Source organism: Megalops cyprinoides, chromosome 10 (assembly GCF_013368585.1).
Source record: "Megalops cyprinoides isolate fMegCyp1 chromosome 10, fMegCyp1.pri, whole genome shotgun sequence".
In the NCBI taxonomy this organism is placed as follows: Eukaryota; Metazoa; Chordata; class Actinopteri; order Elopiformes; family Megalopidae; genus Megalops; species Megalops cyprinoides.
In genome coordinates this window covers 34,302,944-34,328,707 of record NC_050592.1, presented here as the reverse complement: position 1 = coordinate 34,328,707, position 25,764 = coordinate 34,302,944, and the positions used below count along the sequence as shown (strand labels likewise).

Sequence of the window (25,764 nt, the reverse complement as noted above, 5' to 3'; positions counted from 1 at the left end):
AAAGACATGGCTGACGCTTCCCTCGGAGACATGTAGGATGAGATGGGGGTGTATTAGAGTGTCTACAGATGGGAGTTTTAATAACAGGCAGGACAGGGGAGACAGGGGTTCTGGAGCCAGGTTAACAGAGACTGAAGAGCACCAGCTGAACTGGGAGCTTTGCTTGAGAAACCCCATTCCCCATTAAATCTGAGTAACACTGGAACTGTCGCAAGCGTGCCAGATTGCTGGTCTGTCGCAGAAAACACTCGCTGACTGACGGTCAGGCTGTTTTCCTCTTTTGGGTGCTTTGCTGGACTGAGTCAGGCGAAGCCAGAACTAATGTTTACGCAGTCGGTGGATATAGGTCAGAAAAGACAGACTGCAGTTCACGTCATCAGAGTATGCAGACTATGATGAATTAGCTTTGCACTTCAAATACTGAACATCGCGGCACAAGTACAAGAACATTTTCATATCTGGTACATACGCGTGTACACACGTGTTTTGCATAGTCGTTACTAGTTGCCATTGTTTCCCTTGTAATGTTATGCACTTTTAGCGTATCTGCTGTCAGACATTTTTCTCGCTGGCCTGCTTGACACGCACAACACGTGACTCAACAGATTCTTGCCACAAACAGAACCACAAACTCACAGGGTCTCTGCATCGCAGAGCCAAATTTCAGTGGGGTATTTGATTAAAAATGCACCAAGTCCAAGGTAAACAACAAACAATTCAACAATCCTCTCCAGGGTAGACAACAAAGGTACAGGCCAGTCTGTTTCCATTTACCTCTGTCAAAGACTTGTGTGTAAAACAATGTTAAAAACTTTAATGTTGACAAGAAGCTGGTGGAACACAAACCCTTTTCCTTTTCTTGTGTTTAATGGTGGTAAATCACACTGTTGTTTTAAAAGAAATCAAGTGGGTAGATATCAGAAGGCATTAGAGTATAAGACAAACAACTTGCCTCTTATGTGGGGACATCAAAGGAAGGCTTCAATCAAGACATCATTCTCTAATGGATGCCATGACTGTTTTGGTGACCTCCTCCAAGTTTATTTTTTTCCCCACAGAAAAGTAACAACAAACTAGTGCAAGGGTAAGGGGGCACATGGTTCGATCTTACCACAGTTGAGCATGGTATCAGTCCCCAAAAGAGAAGGGGAAAAAATGACTCAAACCAACAGGAACTGAGGAAGGGGTAAGGAATGATGGGCTCTCTTAACGGCAGCTGTCCCAGCATAGCAGGTGCTCAGCTGAGCGGTGAGGCAAATTCAAAACAAACCAAGAGGTGAGAGAAGCACAGGACCACATTGGGGAGGGGGTGAGGTGAGGTGAGGTGGGGGGTTGAAAGGCGACAAGCCACACATTGGTCTGACCCCCAGGTAATAAAGAGCCCAGAGCAATGTAAACTTACCTAGGGCATCGGCTGGCAAGATCAGATGCATGATGGTACGGGACATAGATGGGCCATGGGGAGGAAGATATCTCAGTCAGTTCAGACTCTTGACATACAGGCATCAGAATAATGCACTGAATGGTAAGTGTATGGTACACAGCCGATCATTTACTGCCTTTAGTGCTTTAACATAGGCCCTGATTCGGTGCAGGGCATGACGACTGCTCTTCCTTTGTAGCAAAGACATGGTTAAAACTTTGCCGTATTATGGTCATGTAAAAGATAAGTTTTAAACATGATATGGATCAGTATGTCAAATACTGATGTCTCCTGTAAGCACACCCATGGCCAATCAAGTGCATTTGAATATTTGAAAATATTCAAGATTGTAATGTAAAAATTAGCATTTTAAAAAAACAGAATATGATCATGCATGTGTCCTTCAGCAAAAAATATACAATGCAATGTGTCTTGATTCAACTGAAGACAGGTATTTTACACTAATGGGGAGTATATGTGTTTTGAAGGCTGTATTAACAGGACAACTCATTAGAAATGCACAGTGTTATGTGAGAGTAACCTCTGAAGCAATGAAAGCTGAAATAATCCAAGCCACTGCCACTACAGTATATACTATACATATATGAATATACAAATATAACTCACATAATGAGAATACAACTCATACATACTCACAGCAGGTGTTAAAGTCCAGTTTTAACTTAAATCAACAAAACTTGAAGGTTTTGGAAGTCTGAAGTTCCGTTAAAAAATAATAAATAATAATACAAATAAGTGGGTAGATAATAATAAAAAATAATACAAATAAGTTTTTTTTTACTCCCTCATGCTAGTTCATGCTGTAGCTAGTGACATCTCCTTGCAATTCACAACAAAGTTCTTATTACAATAATGACACAATAATATCATTATACTATTGCTGAAGGGCTGGAATGTTGCTGGAGTGAACAGTTTTGATCCTGTATTTTTTGTTATCTTCCAGGTATACAGACATTATGACCATGAAATGGCACTTTAGAAATGACACACAGAACAATAACCTGAACTGGACTGAAGACTGTTCTGAGAGAGGTTACAGAACCCTATCATACCTTAACCCTATTATACAAAACAGTTTGTGAGCCCATGTCTTAACATTTATGAGTGATGTTTTATCGGTTCATTACATCCATTTCTCATAGAAAAAGAGAGTGACATGATACGGTGTCATTACAATGGACTCCATATGTAATACAAATGGAGCCACACTGTTTCACAAGGGAACATCACTCTGGATGTTAGAGATGCTGCCACATTGCTCTCAAGACACCCTGTTGCTAAGTTACATCTCATTAATTTCATGGCTTGTGTGGAGGTGTTGTTCAGCCTTCATCAAAAATCCAAAAACAAAACAAAAAAATGAATTGTTCTGAGTATATTGGCAATGCCTAATTTCTCTTTCCCTTGAGCAGTGAAGTCAAAAGAAAACTAAATGCTTATGACATTATTACAACGTTCAACATAACTATAGTGTCATTACCATGAACGCGTGGGAGAGATACTCAAAGTTCTAAATTAGCAGTTACATAAAGTACTCGGCCTGTTGAAGGACAGTTTTGAATAGAAAGGGTATGGTTTCAGTCCTCACTGGTAATGACATTTCCGTAGAACGGCTCCTTATGACAATTCTATCTCAACGTCTTTACAGAGCACATTTCAATAGTTTCATCATAATCCTTTGAAATTATTGGCTAGCCTTAAGACCTTGTGTGGGTTAGTTCCCACAAACTTGCCCTTGCTATTTCTTGGGACAGCATCCAAAATAATTGGAAGCCTCTATGACACAGAAGTCAATGAACTGCAAGGACTGAAGTATTTTAAATCATGGAGTGGTGTGATCGCTTCCCTCTGGTGATTCGTGCTGAATAATTAATTCACCTCTACAGAGCTGCAATAATTGCAGTTTTTAAGTAACTCTTGCAGGTTTCACTTGCTTGAGATTTTATGCATGCACAAATTAAACAGTTCTAGTGTTTGCTCGGGCTGATCTGCTCCCCTCGTTGGCTTGTGTCGTCTGATCTGAAGCATCGTTCTTGTGGGACTGGCCCTGAGGACAGTGAGCAGCATGCAGTGAATCACACATGAGCGAGGCTCTGTTACGTAAGCTGCCACCTCCCGCAGAGGATGTGTTCTGAGTGCTCCACACGAGCGGGGATGACGGCAGAGCCGCCCACATGGACAGGAGCTGGCTCTGGGAGCCGGATTACCTTTCCTGGCCTTCTTCTGCAGCTTCAGCGTGTCGGACGATTTCTTCTTGATCTCTTGCCTGGCTTTCTTGTACTCTGCGGGGGAAATGAGATGGCAGAGATTAGGGCATCTGAGCAATCTGCCATGTCCAACATCCTTACTTTTCAATAAAGATACGAAAGCGTCTTGTTCTATCTTCACTTGCAGTGTTTTTATTCAACTGTGCTTCATTGAGAGCAGTGGGGGAGAGCTGTAGCAAAGACAACGCATCAGTTGATGGAGATTAGAAATTTGATGTGTTGGGTTGTATGTACAGCACAGGTATACACTCTGGGTAGGAGGGCTGTGTGTTGTGAGTATGTGTATGGTCAGAAAGCACAGGTATACACTGTGATGGGGTTATGTGCTGTGGGTAAGTATACGGTGGTGGGTACAGGATGGTGCCACCTTTGGCGTGGTCTTTATCCAGCATGTTGGCCCCTCTCTTCCACTCCTCTATCTGATCCTGCAGTGGGTTGATCAGGCAGTCAATGAACGCCCTACAGGGGGAGAAAGAGACACCATAAATAATGACAAACAAAAAGGTGGTGTTTAAACAATCTAAAAAGATGCGACTGAGAAATCACCAGTGATGTGCAAAAGCTATTTTTTTACTACTGCCAATCCAGGTAAAGCGGGAAATCATGGATTTTATTCATTCAGTCCTGATCAGATTCAGCAAGCTATATTACTTATGCACTCTAATGTTTACCAGTTATTTTTGAGATGGTTCTCTAGGACACAGCGTGAGCCAGCCGGCTGGATGGGTGCACTAAAATTAGACTCTGTCCACTGACATTTTTTTCCAAGGAAGCTGACGGCTTGACCACAATTCTGTGATTTACGGCACTGCCATGGAGACGCAAAGAATTTTCCCCAATTACCTCCTAAAATTAGAGCTCTCTGCATGTGCGGGACAAGCAGACCAGACAGGCCCCCTTCGGGGGGTGGGGGCACTGGGAAATGCTTTCTAAGGAGGGATTCAGCTGGGTCCCTACACTGCCTTCCACACCCTCCCTGATCTATCTGCTGCTGCACAGGCCGAGGGGCTTTTCTGACAGAGCGAATGGGCGGAATGCTGTGGTACTTACACTGAGAACTGCCGCAGCTTGGCCTCAATGCTCCTGTGTCGCATGCACATCCTGGTGAGGGCTGAGCCGATGTCCCTAGTGCCACCTGAAACGCAGAATGAGATACGTGTTACACACGTACACACAGGTACATACACACGTAGACACACTGCGGATAACTATTTAAAAAGGAATGATCTGTGCAGTGTGAGAATGCAGACTGAAAAAGAGAATAAATTAAAAATCGATTACCCAAAATGCATCACTGTTAGTCACTGGGCATTTTTATTGAAAACACCACAAAAATGAAAAAAGGCACAGAATTAGTGTGGTAACCTGCTGTTCACAGAGTTTCTCTCTATGTGACCATTGAGGAAACCTTCAGGAGCTGTGAAGAGGTGGAGCTTTTCTGAGATGTGGGAAAGGAGTCAGAGCCGCTGTGACACGGTTGTTTTCCCAAAAAGGCACCAGTTTCGACATGCATGTCCTATCTGGCAGGGTAATTCGAAGGCAGCAGGGGGAAAATCCATCACCTCAGTGTGACCATAAGGATGGAGTGAGAATCATACACAGCCAATGACCTCATCGCACAGACTGGGGGGGGAGCTTGGGGGGTGAAGTGTCAAAATATGCTCTGAGCATTCTTTCGCTGATACCTCCACAAAGGCCCTGCTAGCCCGGAATACAAAGAGGCAGCTGGGCTACCCCTGGCTGCACAGACGGGTGCATTGTCCGGCAGAAGAGGGCTCCCCCCCGGGCCATTGTTCCCCCTGACCCACTGCCTCATCAACAGGCCAGTCCCGTTCCCGCAGAGTGCTGCCCTGCTGAACCCACAACCTGAGGTACACACTGCAGTACTGCACCCACAAACTCCATCACACACTGCAGCACTCTACCCACAAATTCCATCACACACTGCAGTACTGCACCCACAAACTCCATCACACACTGCAGCACTCTACCCACAAACTCCATCACACACTGCAGTACTGCACCCACAAACTCCATCACACACTGCAACACTCTACCCACAAACTCCATCAAACACTGCAGTACTGCACCCACAAACGCCATCACACACTGCAGCACTCTACCCACAAACTCCATCACACACTGCAGCACTCTACCCACACATTCCATCACACACTGCAGCACTCTACCCACAAACTCCATCACACACTGCAGTACTGCACCCACAAACTCCATCACACACTGCAGCACTCTACCCACAAACTCCATCACACACTGCAGCACTCTACCCACAAACTCCATCACACACTGCAGCACTCTACCCACAAATTCCATCACACACTGCAGTACTGCACCCACAAACGCCATCACACACTGCAGCACTCTACCCACAAACTCCATCACACACTGCAGTACTGCACCCACAAACTCCATCACACACTGCAGCACTCTACCCACAAACTCCATCACACACTGCAGTACTGCACCCACAAACTCCATCACACACTGCAACACTCTACCCACAAACTCCATCACACACTGCAGCACTCTACCCACAAACTCGATCACACACTGCAGCACTCTACCCACAAACTCCATCACACACTGCAGCACTCTACCCACAAACTCCATCACACACTGCAGTACTGCACCCACAAACGCCATCACACACTGCAGCACTCTACCCACAAACTCCATCACACACTGCAGTACTGCACCCACAAACTCCATCACACACTGCAGCACTCTACCCACAAATTCCATCACACACTGCAGCACTCTACCCACAAACTCCATCACACACTGCAGCACTCTACCCACAAATTCCATCACACACTGCAGTACTGCACCCACAAACTCCATCACACACTGCAGCACTCTACCCACAAACTCCATCACACACTGCAGTACTGCACCCACAAACTCCATCACACACTGCAGCACTCTACCCACAAACTCCATCACACACTGCAGTACTGCACCCACAAACTCCATCACACACTGCAACACTCTACCCACAAACTCCATCACACACTGCAGCACTCTACCCACAAACTCGATCACACACTGCAGCACTCTACCCACAAACTCCATCACACACTGCAGCACTCTACCCACAAACTCCATCACACACTGCAGTACTGCACCCACAAACTCCATCACACACTGCAGCACTCTACCCACAAACTCCATCACACACTGCAGTACTGCACCCAAACTCCATCACACACTGCAGTACTGCACCCACAAACTCCATCACACACTGCAGTACTGCACCCACAAACTCCATCACACACTGCAACACTCTACCCACAAACTCCATCACACACTGCAGCACTCTACCCACAAACTCGATCACACACTGCAGCACTCTACCCACAAATTCCATCACACACTGCAGCACTCTACCCACAAACTCCATCACACACTGCAGCACTCTACCCACAAACTCCATCACACACTGCAGCACTCTACCCACAAATTCCATCACGCACTGCAGTACTGCACCCACAAACTCCATCACACACTGCAGCACTCTACCCACAAACTCCATCACACACTGCAGTACTGCACCCACAAACTCCATCACACACTGCAGCACTCTACCCACAAACTCCATCACACACTGCAGCACTCTACCCACAAACTCCATCACACACTGCAGTACTGCACCCACAAACTCCATCACACACTGCAGCACTCTACCCACAAATTCCATCACACACTGCAGTACTGCACCCACAAACTCCATCACACACTGCAGCACTCTACCCACAAATTCCATCACACACTGCAGTACTGCACCCACAAACTCCATCACACACTGCAGCACTCTACCCACAAACTCCATCACACACTACAGCACTCTACCCACAAACTCCATCACACACTGCAGCACTCTACCCACAAACTCCATCAAACACTGCAGTACTGCACCCACAAACTCCATCACACAGTGCAGCACTCTACCCACAAACTCCATCAAACACTGCAGTACTGCACCCACAAACTCCATCACACACTGCAGCACTCTACCCACAAACTCCATCACACACTACAGCACTCTACCCACAAACTCCATCACACACTGCAGCACTCTACCCACAAATTCCATCACACACTGCAGTACTGCACCCACAAACTCCATCACACACTGCAGCACTCTACCCACAAACTCCATCACACACTGCAGCACTCTACCCACAAACTCCATCACACACTACAGCACTCTACCCACAAACTCCATCACACACTGCAGCACTCTACCCACAAACTCCATCAAACACTGCAGTACTGCACCCACAAACTCCATCACACACTGCAGCACTCTACCCACAAACTCCATCAAACACTGCAGTACTGCACCCACAAACTCCATCACACACTGCAGCACTCTACCCACAAACTCGATCACACACTGCAGCACTCTACCCACAAATTCCATCACACACTGCAGCACTCTACCCACAAACTCCATCACACACTGCAGCACTCTACCCACAAATTCCATCACGCACTGCAGTACTGCACCCACAAACTCCATCACACACTGCAGCACTCTACCCACAAACTCCATCAAACACTGCAGTACTGCACCCACAAACTCCATCACACACTGCAGCACTCTACCCACAAACTCCATCAAACACTGCAGTACTGCACCCACAAACTCCATCACACACTGCAGTACTGCACCCACAAACTCCATCACACACTGCAGCACTCTACCCACAAACTCCATCACACACTGCAGTACTGCACCCACAAACTCCATCACACACTGCAGACCACAGACAAGCTACTGTTAAGCTCTGTTATAGTAAACTGCAGACAACCTGTAAATGACACTGCAAAATACTGTCCTGCTAGAATTTCCCAGAGAACTGTAGAAAACCAGGGGAGTCAAGAAAGTGCCACTACAATGCAGAAGAATCATTAACACAATGCCATTTATGTGTTTGAATAGGACACAAATTCCCACCATTAAAAAAAATCCATCTTTATTTGCATACAATGAATACAGCCTTTTGAAAATCCCTTCCTCTGTTTATAAACAAAAGGTTGCTTGCATCTGATTTTGCAAAGATCCCACACATAATTGTTCTCCCCTTACAGACCAGGTGAGAAAGAAGTGAGAATGATAGATAGGTTATCACCTCATCAGCTATTGATGACTGTGATGCATGCGATAGTCCTCCAGCCCTCCCACTCGTCATGGGGCTGAGTTTATGCCAGTAAAGTGAGTCAGACAGAATTTATGGACACTGATGGGCAGGGTTTGGTCTCAGAACACAGGAGTTAGAGTATCCCATGTGACCATGAGTGACAAGCTGTCCGGCACACCTCCAAATCTGCTGTGGGGGTGAATCACTGTCTCTCAAAAGATCTCCACTCTCATCCTGAAGTGACAACTGCTTTTGTGCCACTGTTTCAACTTTCACCTGGGGTGAGGGGGTTGGAAAAAAAAGCGGGTTCAATGACCCTTCACCTCCACCCTTCCAAATCTGGCAACGGGACAAAGGGAACTTCCTCTTTGTTTGATCTTGGCACCCATGAGCAGATGGCACAACTGGGTTCTTCCCTCCAAGTGAAATTGGTGGCAGTGACTCCTCAGACCCCCATTAGTCAGGGACAAGCGACAAGTGCCTACAGCAACTCTGCTCCAAGACAAAAAGTGACCAAGTAGTGGCTCCAAAGTAGCCACTAGTCAGCCTGTCCCCAGTCATGGCCAATCACATGCCTTCATTCAACACTCTTTCATAACGGTAGGAAAACACTGAAACGGTACACACGTTATGTGTATGGTATGTGACGGTACATACAGTACATGTGTTATGAGGAGATTAAAATGTGTGTACGAACATTAATTGGGCCTAAGCATTGCCACAAAACTCCCAACATTCTGCATGGTCACATAGCACTTCCTACAGAGAAGGAGATGTTGTTAACATCACCAGCCAAGAACATGCTGCTCAAAGGCTTTTAACACAGTGTTAACCATGCACACCAATGGAGATTTATCAAGTTTCAAAGGTCAGGCTCCTAGAAGCAGCTAAGCATGGAGCCTTTCTGTGGCTTTCTCTGTTTGTTTTCAAAGTGAAGGGTGTTTTGTTTGCGATTTCATACTGCACGCCATAACTGGGTGAGCCCAGACCAGCTGTAGTGAAGTGGCTGCTTTCTCGTTCCCACTTCCTGTAGTCATCGTAACGGAAGGGCTAAAAACTGGCGATGCTGCCTTTCCGCATTTTTAATCAGTAAACACGTGGTGGCTTCTCCCAGCCTGTTGGGGTAAAAAAGCCATTCTGGGGTGCTCTTTTTCAGTTTTTGTTACAGCTATAAGTAATTTGTCGTCACCACTTATTCTGTTATTGCTAGTTGCTTCGGAGACAGCGGTAGGGATATAACAGGCTTCTTTTTCAGGAAAAATGACAGTAAACAAAAAATAATAATTCTGTCCCAGTGCTGTTTCCAGGTCCGGTATTTCAGTGAGGTAGTCTGGTTCTATCAGGGGGATAATGGAGCTTTATGATTTTAATCACTGGAGATTAGGCCACGGTGAAACATCAAACCCTTTTAATCCACGCTGATGGGGTTCACGGAGTGCTGCAGCCGAGGTGGTGAGGGATAGGTGCTGTTTGTGTTTCTTGCATTCTCTCTCTCCCTCTCTGTCTCTTCCCCCCTCCCTCACTCAATCTACTTCCTTTTCTCTCCCTCCCTCCACCTTCCCCTCTCTTCCCATGTCCACTTTGTCTCCCACCCTGGCTAAGCCACCTTCTCTCTCCCTCCTTCCTTCCACTTCCCTCTCTGTCTCTCTCCTTCCCTTCCCCTCCTTCCCTTGGTATTTTCCATGATGGGCAGTGGCTTGCATTGAAGGCCTGGCTCCCCTGTCCTGGGTGCAAGGGAAGGGAACTTAAGGTCCCTGGCTGACCTGGAGCAGAAGGGGGTCATTCAATACAGGTGCAGGCTGTACCTCTGCCTTAAGGTGAGGGGGTTCAGGTTACCTGCTCACAGGTCTGTCCCAGACCCGCAACTACAGGTGCTGATGGCACTATACCTGCAGGCTGTGTGGCTGAGACAGGGTTACAAAGCACTCTCAGGGCCTACTGCCCAGCTTAAATGCAGGTAGTGAAACAAGGTAAGAACTGTGAAACTGAAATATGTGTTGAGAAAATGAAACTATTGATTGAATTTACAAAGCACCTTTAAAGGATGTCAAAGAATCACTTGGAATTTAGTGTTAGAATGTTGCTCATCACACATCAGCCGAGGTGAAGACAGTAGGGATTATTTGGCTAATTAACCTAGGGGATAACTAGATAGCCACATTAAGAGAGCCTTATTGGGAATCTGGCTGAGTTACCCTTAACCTTTGTGATGAGTGTCATGTGATTTTTAATGACCAGAGAGAGTGAGGAGAGGATTTCAAGTCTCACCTCAAAGGCAGTGTCTCCTACAACACAGTGTCACCACAACTGCACCATATATGAAAATGGACTAATCTAAAATGCTTCCCATTCTTCTCACTGGTCTGGGAGGAAGCTTGTGCTATTGTGAGGGCGTGTGGTAATAGGGATTTCGAAGAGAATTGTTCGTGCCTTGAATGCTCTTGGCAGCACAGAAGCAGCCTCTCTTACGCTGGCCACTACCCAGCATGCAATCCTTCTGTTGGGCCGCCGCAATTTGCCAGTCCCCTGGGTCCACCCTGCTATTCTACCACTGATTTGGAAGCACCAGCTTGATCCTGCAAGCCAGCCTCGGCTTTCCTCTCAAATACAAAAACCTCATTTACAGTACATTAAATCGAGCAAGCTTATCGCCCCCTCTTTTAGCTCCATAGAATAGGGAGTAATAAGCTAACAAACACAACGATAATTCTTTTTAATCACTTTTAGAGTGGCACAGTAATCCCTGTCTCCAGGAGGAGTGGAGGAGAGTGCACTGGAGAAAGACGTTTATCACGTCCCTCTTCTCCCGAGGAGGAGTCACATCACTGGCCGAGGAAACAGGAGGAACTGTGGCTCTTTGTGGCCACTGCCCGTTTCCGTGGAGACGGTGGGAGCCTCTGTGGATGTGCTCTCCTCCTCTCTCTGCCTGTTTTTCTTTGTCTGGCACTGAGATGGAGTCTCAGCTCTCCCTTTCACACCCGGAACCAAAGACGTGCCCTACTCCGGAGCTGAACCCCCCCTTCTCCAGGGACAGACGCACTGCACACGCACATTTTGGGCTGGTCATGGTGGGCAGGGGCGCGTGGGATTCTAGCCGGGCGTAATCTATGCGTCAAACAAATACACATCTTCTGCCAAAAGATGTGCCCAGAGAACATACGAAGGTGTCTTCTACGCTCACCCGCCCACCATCTCCGGTGCTGACACGTCTTGTATTTTAGGCCTGTTTCTAGAGTGTGAGACTTAAATCCTGTAACCCGCCCGGCACAGGGCTATAAATATCCCTGGAGCTCTGGTTGCTCTGTCTGTGCTGATTTGCTGATGTATGGAATAGCAGAGTCATTATTAATAGCTGTGACGTGTGCGCCTGTGATTATCACTGCATTGCAGTACCGGTATTCTCGTTATCCTGCACTTCTGCTCCTTTGATGTGTGTGCGTGTGTGTCTCTCTTTATATGTGTGCACGTACTACACAGACAGCACAAATCTTACCCTGATCATTCCTGTGGAAAACAAACTGATAAGTGGAGTCTAAGCTGCCGTATCCACACTGTGGTTAAAAAATGAAAATAATAATCAAAAGATGATTAAATGATGTTTCACAGTGGAGTCACTATATGAACATGAATATGAATGCATAAAAACAGCCACATTTCTGAATCTTTTCTAGCAGCGTTTTCATCAATTCTGCAAGTTGAACATTCATGCTGTGGGTCCAGCTGAATTTTAATTACTACAAAGCGGATATCTTTAAATGTGGTCATTTAGTCCAAGTTAAAACCTGCGAATGCATTGAATCACAAAGAAAACTCGGCCTAAAATCAGCTTGACTGGAAACACAATTAGCAGCTTACAGGGACCCTACAAAATGGCTTTTTTAGCAGATAATAACACATTACCTAACCAACTGTATTAAAGTCATTGCAGGGGCAGGAGAACAACAAACTAAAAACAGGGAAAAAAATACAGAAAATAGAAGGTGCTCACATTAATGTTCCCTAGCATTTTATATTCATAAACAACAGTTGTTTCAATCTCAGTTTGGTAAGTAACATGTTTTGGATTGGTATCACACAATATTAATAGCAGAAGGAATCTTTTGTTGAGAGACAGATGACAAATGCATTGTCCTGTCCAGAGACGACTCGAAATATTGCCGATCCACACAGGGTGGACATCATTGTAACTCTTATGTCAGCGATGTCAGCTGAGCAGAAAGGCTCCTCAAAAATACTCCTGTGGTAGGCTGCACTGAGCTTTCCTGTTTCTGAGGTGGCAGTGTCCCATCTGTCCTTGTTTTCGGTCGCCCTCCGAGCTCTGAGAGCGGCTCTGGTATGCGACACCTCCCTGCCAGCACAATCACAAAGGACACCGGAGGAGGAGGAGGAAGAGGAGGGGGTTTGTGCTTAGAGGGATGTGAACTTCTTGAGAGGCTGACGCATTTTAAAACACTGCCTAATAATTTTTTGACCTCTAAACAATGCTGGGACTGGACCTCTAATACAAAGATATTGGGGAGGGGGGTGATTTTTATCCCCCTTTTTCAATTTAACATCAATTCATGTTGTCTATATGGAGGAATAGATGCATGGGCACCTGCTTAGGAGATTTGGCAGGTCAAAGCTGACCTATGCCTGACCCCTGACCCCTGCTCCTGACCCCTGATTCCTGATCCCTGATTGGGCATGCCATGCATTTTTCTGGGACTGGAATAGGCAGGTAGTAGTGAATATTTTAAGTGAAGTGAAGAGAGAATAAAAATCCATCTAGATTTTTGATCAAAATGAAATAAATAAAATTTAGTTTAGTTTTAGGCAGTGTTGTAACACAGACCCTTGTTTTCATCTACGAATTCCATGTTGTGCACATCATTGGATGGGGCAGACCATACCCAAAAATACAGACATTCAGCTGAGACAGAGAGCTGAGTATGGCTGTGGCTGACAATGGTTTTAAGGTGGGAAAGACCACACTTGTAATGTCACATAGCCGATATACACTGGCATCACCCAAAGAACGAATGCCAATAAGCATCCCAGCATACACAGGTATCATTCGGGTAGAACAACTCTCATTATAACCGTTTGCCTCATAGCAAGACTGATGTTTGGTCAAAATGAAAAGCCCAACAGATTTCACATGGAGGTCTGGGATTCAGATTGCAGTTTGCACAATATAATACAACCAGTGACTGTTTTGGTGATTAATTGTCTGAACAATTCAGTACGAAAAAACAAAGCAAAGCCCAACATCCAACATAATTTGGGAGAGGAGGGCTTTCAAGACCTTGGAGATCTGCTATGAACACAGGAGAATGTTAACCAACTTAAGTCGAATGAGCCAAACTATCACTGAGTAGTGATTGGGCAGTTCACTATGAAGCTGTTTATGAATAACCCAACAACAAATTACACCTTATCAACGTTAAATTCAGGACATTTACCCTTTTCACACCTGAATTTGTGCGAGCCAGGGGTGGCTGCCAACATGGCCTGGTTTTGCAGTCTTGCAGTGAAAAATGACTGGTCAGATGCATTCAGGTCATGGCCCAAAATCTGTAACAACTGGGTTGACAGAAAAAAAAAATCTGACTGGTTTTCCCAAAGACCTTCCGTAATCAGACACCTTCTCTGCACCCTACTGGTGTGACTGTGCCCGATTAATTCAGTGGCAAGGTCTGCTGTCACATTGGTTCACTGGTTCAAGGTACCAAACAGATACAATGAAGATACGTTGTTTGTTTTTATTTTCTGATGTGTGAATGTTTGGTACCCTCTTTGGTTTCCCGGCAGAGGGGAGCTGGGTTAGTGCAAGCAGCTGTCCTCCTGGCACTGCTGTAATATTGGGCAAACTCTAGAAGTCCCACAAGTGGGCCAAGCAGCTGCCTCAGAACAGTGCCAGGACTTGAATGGGAGGAATCCACCCATTTGTGCAACTCTGGGTAGCAATTGGCCCCGCAAGGTATCCCTCAGAACTCCTATTTGCTGATTGGAGAGATACCTGGTCTGCTGCTGGAGTGCCCCGGACGTGTAGCAGGCAGGACGTGATCCTGTTGCCATGCTGTGAGGAGCAGCTGTCCGGCAACTGTTGCCCACCCACCTCCGGGCGTGAGGGTCTGCTGTGGCGACTCGGACATCCGATCTACATGCTTGTGGGATGGCTGCGTTTTTAAACAAACACACTCCCAGCATTCTGCCCCCAATCCCAGTTTGCTAACGACGCCAAGGCCTTACCGGCCATGACCTTTAATACCGTCTAACGTGTAGCTGTCAGACTGCCAAAACGTCCCACCATCCCGGATTCAACCACTCTTGAGAGGTGAAAAACAAGAGGTGCCTCAATCACTGAATCAAGGGGTGCGAATAGGGGACCACTTTGCCAAAGGCAGAATCATGGCGGAAAGGTTACTGATGTTCACGCTAATGACAAGACAATCAAAAATGTTGCTCTCTTGGGACACTCCACATTGCCCAGGACAGGGGCAGGCCCAAAATTAACCACCGACTCCCATCTGCTGCAGGCAGTTACAGGCCCATGCTGCCCTCACGTGAAACATGGTTTACAAGCGGTTGGGTCCTTGGGATGAAATGTGTTGTCTGGCCTTCGAATACAGACCAAGTCTAGGAATATGAACACGAAGCCAGAAACCCTGAGCATCATGTTAGAACCATTTTAGTGTCAGAGTCCAGTTATGGCTGAGACTCCGACACAAACATGAAAACTAAAGTTGGAGGATAGATTCCATTTTGCACAATGAGGCTTTGAAAAAGTGAAATTTAAATTCTTCTCTCATTATCAGGACGTGGGTATAACCAATGATGAAATCCTACATGTGGAGAAAATAATTAATTTAATAAATATAATTAATTATAATTAATAATTAAATAATTTCCCAGGGTCGGACCTCTATGACACGTAAACAGATCCATACACAATGTGATGACCTAAGCCTTTTTTATTGTTAAGCCACATATTTTACTGAATAAAAATGCACAGCATTGCTTCCTTTTCTTGAAAGTGAAACCAAGATGAAAAATGGCAGTTTGAGTGATGAGGTGACAGGGAGTCGTTCCTGTGTGGTGGCCCAAAGTGGAGTGTGGCTGTGGCCCTGCCGTTCAGAGTCACAGAGCCTGCTACCTCTCCCTGTGGCTGGACTGTCCCTTTCCATCAGTGAAAGAGATGTTCCTGCCCGCAAGGTCGCGTATGCAGGGAGCAGACAGTACTGCAGACTGCCTGGCGCATCCTGTCACCGTGGAAGAGGCCTGGGCTTTGTTATACCTGTCAAGGCCTCGGTTTAATAGTGCGTATTACACAGATGTTATTCATCCTCAAAGGCTTCACCCTCGTGGTAAGGAACAACACACTTCAGCAATGTCCCTGCTAACTATATGAACTGAGCCAAGGGGCTTCAACACAGCACACCCAAATGGCTAAACACCTGGATAGTTAGCCCCTCATAACTGAGGTCAAGAAACTTCCAGATCCGCCATCCACCTGCCTCCAGAGGGCTGACCATGTTATGGCACGCAAAACTGAATCAGTCTACAGCTGTGAGCTTTGTTAGATTTGCCCTTCCTGCACCGAAGCTCTGGAGGCCCATTTCTGTGTTACGGCTTCTCTGCTGTGGACACCTCAGGTGACCCACTCAACCCCTGCCTGCAGTGAAGCAAGAAAAAATAGACCTGAGTCAGGTGTGGAAGACAAGCGCCTGCTTCAGTCTTGTGATGCCACTTCTGTGTCACTTTAACAGACTTCACCCCACAAACGTTGTAAATGAACCCCTTCTGTCACTAAGTGGGCACGTCGGGCCATAAACGCTGAGGGGCAGAAGGACATGCACATATTCTACATGAGCACAGATGTCTGACGAAGCAGAGAGGGTTCCAGCTCGGGAGGCGTGCACACAAAGAGCCTGTCGCCACAGTGCTGTGTCTGAAAGGCAGACAGCAGAGACAAGATCACCCTGACAGCCGAGGCAAATTAGGCCCCAGAGGCAGCCATGTTCATTTAGCTACAATTAAGCTATACTAGAGCTGGGCGATTTTCCCGGTCTTCTCGATTAATGCGGTTTTTATTTTTCAAAACAGGAAAATCATTCAAATCGATTTAAAAAAACTGAACTTGATAAACATTCTATAAGTAAGCAGCAGCATGGTAACCGTTTTTATTTCATTCCGCGATTCATTTATTGGCTAATACTTGAGGTGGGAGGCAGTGTTCTACTCGACTGTCAGTCACACTACGTCTTGAGTCTGTCACATATGAATATAAAATCCCAACACAGCAAGATGGAGACAGGTAGCAGTTCACAGCTGGTAGCAAAGAAAGGTGGATACTTCGGTGATATGGAATTGGTATGGATTTGAAGAGTTGGTTGTGGAACAAAGCAATGTAAAGTGTAAGGTGTGTCGAAAGTCAGTTGTAACCAAAAGTGCTAATACAACCAATTTGTTCCAGCATTTACGACAGAGACACCCTGTAGAATGGGAGAAATGCGTAAAACAACGGGATGAAAAAAAACCATAGCCTGGGTACTGGGTTCAGACAAGAAGTCTTGGCAGCTAGTACCTACGTGGCAAGACATAGATGTGTTGGAGTCAGTGAACAAAGCTGTATGTCCACTGTAAGAATTCACTGATGCATTATCAGGTGAAGAGTATGTTAGCGTGTCCTACCTCAAACCAGTGCTTCGTCTGTTTAACAACTACATTCTACAGTCAAAGGAGGATGAGACAGACCTTGCAAAACACATCAAACACACCACACTTAAGTACCTCAATTGCAAATACAGTGATCCTGTCACAAACTCCCGTCTACTGCCTCCTTCTTGGACCTCCCGGTTCCGCACTCCTTACATAGAACATGACAAAGTGGATGGAATCAAAGAACAAGCTATTATAGAGTTGATATCTCTACCAGGTGAGAAAAACACAGATCAGCCTGACAAAACTGTTCTGATGCAAGCAGCAAGTAGCCTACCATGCAACCAACAAGACACAGCTGAAGTTGTGCCAAAGAAAAAGACATTACTAGGTGGCTTTTTTAGGAAGACCGTGCCACATCCATTTACTCCCCTGTCAGAAGAGGACATAATCAAAGCAGAGCTGTCAGCCTATCTGATGTTCCCTTACACAGACCCTGATACAGACCCACTTCATTGGTGGAAGCAGCGTGTCTAACTTCCCCAAGCTAAGCTGTCTGGTGAGGAAATACCTTTGTATTCCTGCAACCAGTGCTCCCTCTGAGCGGGTTTTCAGTGCACCTGGAAACATTGTGACCTGCCAGAGGGCATCCCTCCATCCTAAAACTGTAGACAGGCTTATGCTTCTTGCAAGAAACCTGTGAAAACTGCTGCTGCTGTTACACTTTTCTTGGTGTGTCTGCACTTCAAAGCTGCTCCTGCTTGAATTGAAAGGACTGTTTTTGACAGTTTTGTTTTTGACAGTTTTGACTGTTTTTGTCAGGATGTGTCATAGGTGTCGTTGACTGTTTATGTTTTAACCTTATATCACAGGGTGTCGCTGGTTGTCATTGTTTTTGCACATTAAAATAAAAAATACTTTGAAGAAAAAAATTCTTTTTCAGTGTAAGCACTAAAAAAATCTAAATCAAGAATCGTTCATGGCTTTGAAAAAAAAAAAAAAAAAATCGAGATTTTATTTTTTTTGTCATATCGCCCAGCCCTAAGCTATACCATGATTCTCGGCCTGGCTCGCTCTCGGTTTCTCTCTCTCTCCCTCTCTCTCTCTAAGCTCAGACTGAGCGTGCTTGGCATAAACCTGTTTCAACTGTACACAGTGCTAAAAGGTCAAACCAAGAGACCTGCATACCACTCTTGATGTATTACACAACGAAATAGACAACCACTCTCAAAGTATTGGACTGGGAAACACAAAAAATGCACTTGGGTTTCAAATTTATATCTACAATGTGAGGAATTCCACTTACATACTCACTGTTGCTATACTGGTCTGATTTGTTGAACAACATGTGACATCCAGTTGACATTTTGACCTTGAAATTCTGCATGAGTCTTCATCAGATCATTGTTTTATCAGAATGTCTTCCAAACAGCTGAGTGATCCAGACATAATGGATCACTCCCAGCAGATAAAGATATCTTTAGATGGTGAAGGTAGGGAGAAATTAACTGCTTTTAAAAAACATCCTTTGTGTGACACCGTTCTCTGGGAGAGTCACTCAATCAACCAGTGGTGTGTGACAAAATACAAAAGCACACACAAATAGCTTCCCCAATTTGGAATTCCAGATTACTGCGAGCAATATCGTATGCAACCGCAACACAAACGGGCGGTAACATTGATGCGGCAGGGGGCGGGAAACCTTCTTACAGCCCGGCAGCAGTGGGGAGGTCAGCACTTTAATTAGAGCATTCCAGGAATCTGACACACGTCTGTCCATCCCAGGCAGCTGACGACCCCGCTGCCCCCACCCAACCTGTGACTGTGCAGGCAACTGCTGTGCTCCGTGGAATGGGACACCACCCGAGATGGATGGCGGTCACCGACAACTGCTCGCCAATGGGAGAGAGAGGTGGGAGATGGGGCACGGGCTCAGGAATGCAGACAGCCCAAGGCAAGCGCCGGGAGGCCGAGGGGTTCAGCGCCTTTTTTATATTTAATGTCAGGGGAGTATGGCTCCATCAGACAGTTGTAACAAACAGGAATGCTCAAGTTGAGGTATTTACACTCAAGCTGCTTAGACTGGGCGAACAGAGTGAACTCTGCTGACACTTACAATGGCTCGAGTTTCCAACCTGAATCAAAGCTGAGGCCTCAAGTAGAGTACTTCACTTCAGAGGTGCTAATTGTGAGGCAATCCATTGCTATCCAAGGACAGAGGTCTAGACCCTACCACAGCAGCATGGGTGGTAAAACGTCCCTGGCCTGTCTGCAAGTTCATCATTACTGTCACTTCACCAGATCTTGCAGCCAGTTCTGAAATGTATGAGTTTTTATGTAGCTCAGACACTGTAAATCTGGTCTCAGAGCATTTTCTTTGGTTTTCATCCATCCCCCTCTCCGTTCTCAGGCCATTCCCCCAGCACGTCCTGCTCATACTGCTGCTCTGGTTCACAGCCCCACAATTCATTGCAACCTTGCTGAAAAGCACGTGTGCATTAACGCCAACAGTGTACAGGTGATGGATTAGCTCTGCATTGTTTGAGTACACCCTGCACGTCTTACACAAGCGACGTCTTGCAGGAAGGAGTGACTGAAGGGAAAATAAAAACCTGCCCCCTGACCCCTACACCCCAACTGGGGCAAAGCCTTCCTTGGTGTGACGGCAATGTAGCGGTAACAGTGCATTTTAATCAGGTTCACACCGACAGCTCAGCTAACGTGAACAGCCCCATGCGTGCGTCAAACCAGCTCTTCCAGCCCTGCCGCTGTCGCAAGCTGACGATCACCAGGGTGTGGGCGACGGACAGACACTCTGCGTTCTTCCTGTTGGCCGCATGTTATGCTGCGTCATCACATTCTGCGGAGGCTGGAATCTCACTCACAGCTCTGTCCACCAGCAAAGACTCACAGTCTGCAAGCAAGACATTCTGCGACTCCCTTAAGTAGATCGGGGGAGATACTTGCGTATGTGTCTGACATAACGACAGATTTTATGACTGATGTGCTGAGGCAATTGCTGAGCATGATCACAGCACGTACACTGCATGTTAATGACCGGCTGAATTACACAGGGGCCAGACCATTCCAGCATTCCGAGCGCCTTAAAGCAGGATTTATAATTAATATTGGCATTGACCTACACATGGCCTTCCCTTTCGCTACAGTCTGAAACAGATGAGCAATCGATACACCTTGATGAGTTTATTTTTTTCGGTTAGCAGGGGTTTTGTTTGGTTTGAAAGGGGTTCCCTCTGTGCAGCTGTTTGTGTTTTCTTGTAAAAACAAGACAAACACTTCAAGGTGAGCCAGCACCTGTCCACCTCCCCAGCGGACCTCTGCGCCATGCTTACCTTCGCATTCCACGCATTCCAGGGGCTGTGCTCAAATCAAAGTCCTGCATGAGAAGGAACACACACAATAACAACTTATAGCATAAAAGCAGATGGATGCGCCTGAAAGGAGAGGGTGGTTTCAAATGTGTAAGAGGCTTGAAGCCAGTAAGAGTGATTGCCATCAAGTGCCCTTGCAAATCACCCTAAAATATTTTTGCTTTCATTGTCCATGGTGCTGCTGCATGATGCATCTCGCTACAGAGTCCCTTGTGTGTGATTTAGTCAGGTGGCCCAGTTGACAGAAGACCCAGTTTATCTGGTGCTTTTGAAAGGGGGCAGGCACGCACCCCACCCCCGCCCCCAGCACCTGGCAGCAGCACCAACAAACTGACATCCATCCTAGAATGCACAGCTTTACGCAGGGAACTGAGGCTTCTTTTATCTGTCATATCCCCGGCCCCAAATCTATGAATTAGACTTGCCCTCGGTCCACTTCTTTTCCAGGCTAAAGAGGCCCGCTCCTTATAAGTCTGACACGTTTGACACACATTTCATGGCTGGGATTATTCGGCTGTTTTTTTTTTTTGTTCTTTCTGCTGGCTGGTCTCCAGCATAGCGACAACCTTAAGCTGTAGGCACCGAATGTAGGCAGAGCTTGTCTCTGCTGCACCTTTTTCTTCTCTTAGTGTCATTTTCCCCAACGTTGCCTCTTCCTCTCTGTAGAATGGATCATTTACCTTGAAACTGAGATTTAATTTTGAATGGAAAGTGTAGTGAGCTAAGCTACCAAGTTACTCTACATTAAATGACGCTTCACTACACTGAAGCTACTCCCAGAGAAATGTAGCAAGCTAAGCTACACCAACACAGCAAAAGTGGTTTACTACATCAGAAGCTACTTTTTTAATTTATTTTTTAAATTGAACCAACTTCATGCCAAGTCAATGCTATCTCAGTGATCAATATAACTGTCAGTCAAACAAATACGCAGGTAAAAAAAAAAAAAAAAAAGTTCAGTTCAATTGTTTAAGTGTCGAGTTCAGTTAAACACATGTATTTGTCAAGGTACGGCCATATTTATGTCTTCTGGGTCAATTTCTCTCCGTCCTCAGCGTTCCAGGTTCCCTCTGCTATCTTTCCACCAAGTAAACTCAAGCTGGTATGACTGTTAGGGATGTGCATCTCCATGACTGAGACCGATGCCATACACATCTCCATGCATTGCCAACGATCCGATAAATTAAAGATACATATGAAGCAACTACTAATACCATATGATACGAGTCACCCCTATTGCAATGCAGTGCGATTCGACACGATGTGATTCAACACAATGCAATTGAACGTGATACAATGCGATGCAAAAGAATATGATGCTATGTAATTGAATACGGTACATTGCAAATCATATATGAACTAAAAAAGTGCCATTTTTACTTCACATATTTGTCTATCTAGTGCTGCAACTCAGTAAGCATCTCATTTATGCTGTTTCTTTTTTACTTAAGTTAGTCGTGCTGCCTGTGTACAGCAGCACGGCATATTTTGCAAATTGCATGCGTCAATTGTCAAATTGTCCGCATCTCTTGAAAAATCCGAAGTGTCGAACATTTGATTTGTAGCAATTCGGTGGAACGCGTGACTCTTTCTCCTCTATGATAATCTGTGACTCGCCTCCAACTCGCGCGAGACTTGACTGATAGACTTGACAAGAATTGGGCACTGATAGCAGTGGAGATGAGAGAGCGCGCTTGAGAAACAGTTTAGAGAGGAGGAATTAATCTAAATATAAAATTATTGGTCACATTTCTGAATAATAAAGGCATAGGGCCTCTACTAATAATTATATATAAATAAATCTGATTTTACCAATGCAAAGATGTTAGAAACGATGCATCCCGAGTTCATCCCAAATTGGATCCGGTGCACACTTTTTTAATTGGGGCAATCGCATCGTGAACGTTTATGCCGATGCACCGATGCGAATCGGTGAATCTCACCATCCCTAATGTCTGTATTCCCTTACTCCCCTGTCGTAGGCATCATCCCAAGGATTGGTACGTCATGTCATACGGAAGTGCTTCTGTGGCTACATCCGTGTATGGCGGTGGTGTCATGTACTGGTCTTTGTTTTATTTCCGACCGCAGCAGAAAGATCCAAAGAGGGTTCTCGAAGGATACGCTGTGCCCGAGCTTCAGAAATGCCGTTACCGCGATGCTACTGAGAAATGTAGTTAAACTAGTAACACCGCTACTTGTAGCGACGCTACTGCCCAACACTGGTGCTCCTTTATATGAAGAGAAACCCCCTATTTGACTGACAACTGACAACATCTTTTCGGTGAGCAATCAGAGTCCCATTCCATTTTTATTCAAACAGCTAAAACGGATCCTTTATTACTTTCGGTTCAGTATAATTTTTTTTGGTCATTGAAGTGTTCTCTGGGGGGGGGGTTACAGATTTGGAGAAGCGATAAGAAGCTATATTACATAAGTGTCATTTAGTAGATGCTCTTATCCCGAGCAGCTTACATAGGTTACAATTTTATGCATTTATTCAGCTGGATATTTACTGAAGCAATTGTGGGTTAAGTGCCTTGCCCAAGGGTACAACAGCAGTGCCCCAGTGGGTATCGAACCAGCAACCTTTCGATTATGATCCTTGCTCTTTGCCATTATGCCACACCGCTGATATGTAATCATAGTATCGCTACACAGCATTTGAGATGTTTGGACTTAATGGGACATGAGGCCACCAGTCCATTTCTGTCTTTTTCCGACCCCATCAGTGCCACCGAGTTCAAGTCACAGCTGGTCTTCCTGACATATCAAATCGCATGAAGAGTGCATTCTGGGTGCATTCACTCGCCTCATTGGAAGAATTGGTTCCAAGATGCAGAGTTTTTGTGGTTGTGTATTTGTCCAAATCAGATAAAGAATGGCGCAGTAAAGATGTAAACCTCCACAGTGAAATCAAAATCTTTGCAATCTTGAAAACATTACTCTCTTCTCCCCCTCCAGTGCACCCCTACCCCCACCCTTAACCCCCCCCCCTCCAAGCAGTCCAGGCAGCTGAACAGGTCCCCACTTGTTCGTCTGTGCACCAGATGTCAGATGCACAAACATTGGCCTTGTGCTTCAGCGGGAACATCTCACCAAGGGAAAACAAGGAAACCGATTGAGGAGGACAAGGGCATGGTTCTTCCGCTCCTCCCCTTCTGCCCCTGAAAGTCGGCCTGTCTCTTTTGGGAGAGGAGTGGAGCTACTGTCTTTGAGCCGATTATTATAATCAGAGACTGAGACAAACTGGTATTGGCCAAAGTGTGTCAGCTGTAGAGGACAGCCTGTATTCTGTCAAAAATATCACTCAGTGGCACCAGGAATCTTTCCAATTGGTATTTATAAAATTACAAACAAACATGAATAGAGTTGCAAACTGCTTGATGCCAGCACAAGGAATGACCTCCAATAGGTCTGGACAGACACTGAACCTCATGTAGGTTTGGCTTTTTCTGCTCCTAGTTTGTTAAGTATTTAGGCAGATGGCCCATTCTGGATCTTTAAAAGGGTGCCAATCCAGAGAACTCTAAGTCAGCCGAGCCCTGCCTTTATCAGTGTGAGGATGAGAGTGACGTTTGCATCACTGACTCTCTGAGCTACAACTGAGTCACACGTACGCTATTCCTCCAAACTATCAGCTGTCCACATGGGGACTCCTCCTCGCCCCCTATGGTGAAATTATCAGGAGTCTTAGGCCCTCTGTGCCTGGTTTTCTGGCAGCTAGTTGGTGTTAAACTTGGGAAGGGCGGGGCAGACTAAAGCGGCCTCAGGAGACGCAAAGCCACAAGTTAGGCCTCCGAGTGACGCTCACCTCTCTGGTGCCCACTCTATCCCCGGCTGATTCTCAGAAGCCGGCGACTGTCTGTCAGAAGGGCGCCGTTACCTCAGCAGATGGCCGACTCAGACAAGTAACAGGCAGACGAGCTCCTCCTGTGGAGGGGGGTGGGGGGTGGGTCTGTTCTGAACTGCAACCCCCTGAAGGCAAGTTGTCTTATTCTCTCATTTATTTCTTTTGTTACAGCACACTCCCATCTTTGAAGGCTAAGAACCCTACACATTCTCCCTACAGTTGCACTTCCAAAGCTTACTCAAATAAAACAGTGAAAAACCCCCTGACCCAGATCTTTTGGTTCGTAGTGCAAACACTCGGTGCTGACACAGGCAATATTCCATCAAGTCCGGAACCCTTGACAAAGAGAACCCCTTATCAAAAACATATTGAGAGAGCAAATTACTGATAGAGGAAATGGAGTAGAGAGGAAAAAATCAAATAACAGCTGCAACGGCCTTGACGTAGACACACAAAACAAGCAGTTTTCATGTTTTACGCTGCTATGGCATTGACAACACTAGTGTCTCAGCCAGGGTGATGGAACAATCAGATTGATGAACAATATATACATAAATCTGTGACAAAACTGGCATACATTAGCTGGAAAACACTTCCTTTAAAAAGGGGCTGGAGCATTGTTGTTGCTCCTTTGGGCAAAGTGCTTAACTTGAACCGCTTCAGTTTCCAGCAATATAACTGGATAACATGTAGGAATTGTAAAATGGAACGTGAATTTTAAAAAAGGAACAAGAACCACCTACCAAACACACAGTTTCGACCTTGTGATTGGATCTGTGTTCACCCATGCCTGTGATTCTAGGAACTGGCAGCTGTCCTCCAAAGCTGTTGACCAGGGGCAACAACAGAGGGCCTGAGCGCAGTGCGGTACGGTGGAGCTCCGGGAGGCCTGGCCCAGAGCGGTCTCTTGCAGGAGGACCAGACTCTCAGTGCTTTCTGCCGTCCAACATCTTGCTGGGAGCAGACGTTCCTCATGAAGCTCAAACTGGGCACCCTCTAT

At 45.9% G+C, this 25,764-nt stretch overlaps 1 protein-coding gene across 8 annotated transcripts in view; it reads right to left on the bottom strand.

The window, feature by feature from the left end:
- Positions 1-25,764, bottom strand: part of LOC118784508 (protein MTSS 1-like) — a 61,668-nt gene that overhangs the window by 13,443 nt on the left and 22,461 nt on the right. For 4 of the 8 annotated variants that reach the window (XM_036538760.1, XM_036538767.1, XM_036538765.1 and 1 more), the window contains exons 4-7: positions 4,762-4,846; positions 4,079-4,170; positions 3,652-3,726; positions 1,403-1,414 (exon numbers count right to left, since the gene is read on the bottom strand). In XM_036538760.1, the coding sequence (XP_036394653.1) occupies positions 1,403-1,414; positions 3,652-3,726; positions 4,079-4,170; positions 4,762-4,846 (264 nt within the window). The remainder of the gene's footprint in view (positions 1-1,402; positions 1,415-3,651; positions 3,727-4,078; positions 4,171-4,761; positions 4,847-25,764) is intronic. The other 4 variants (XM_036538761.1, XM_036538768.1, XM_036538766.1 and 1 more) reach the window with 1 other exon arrangement.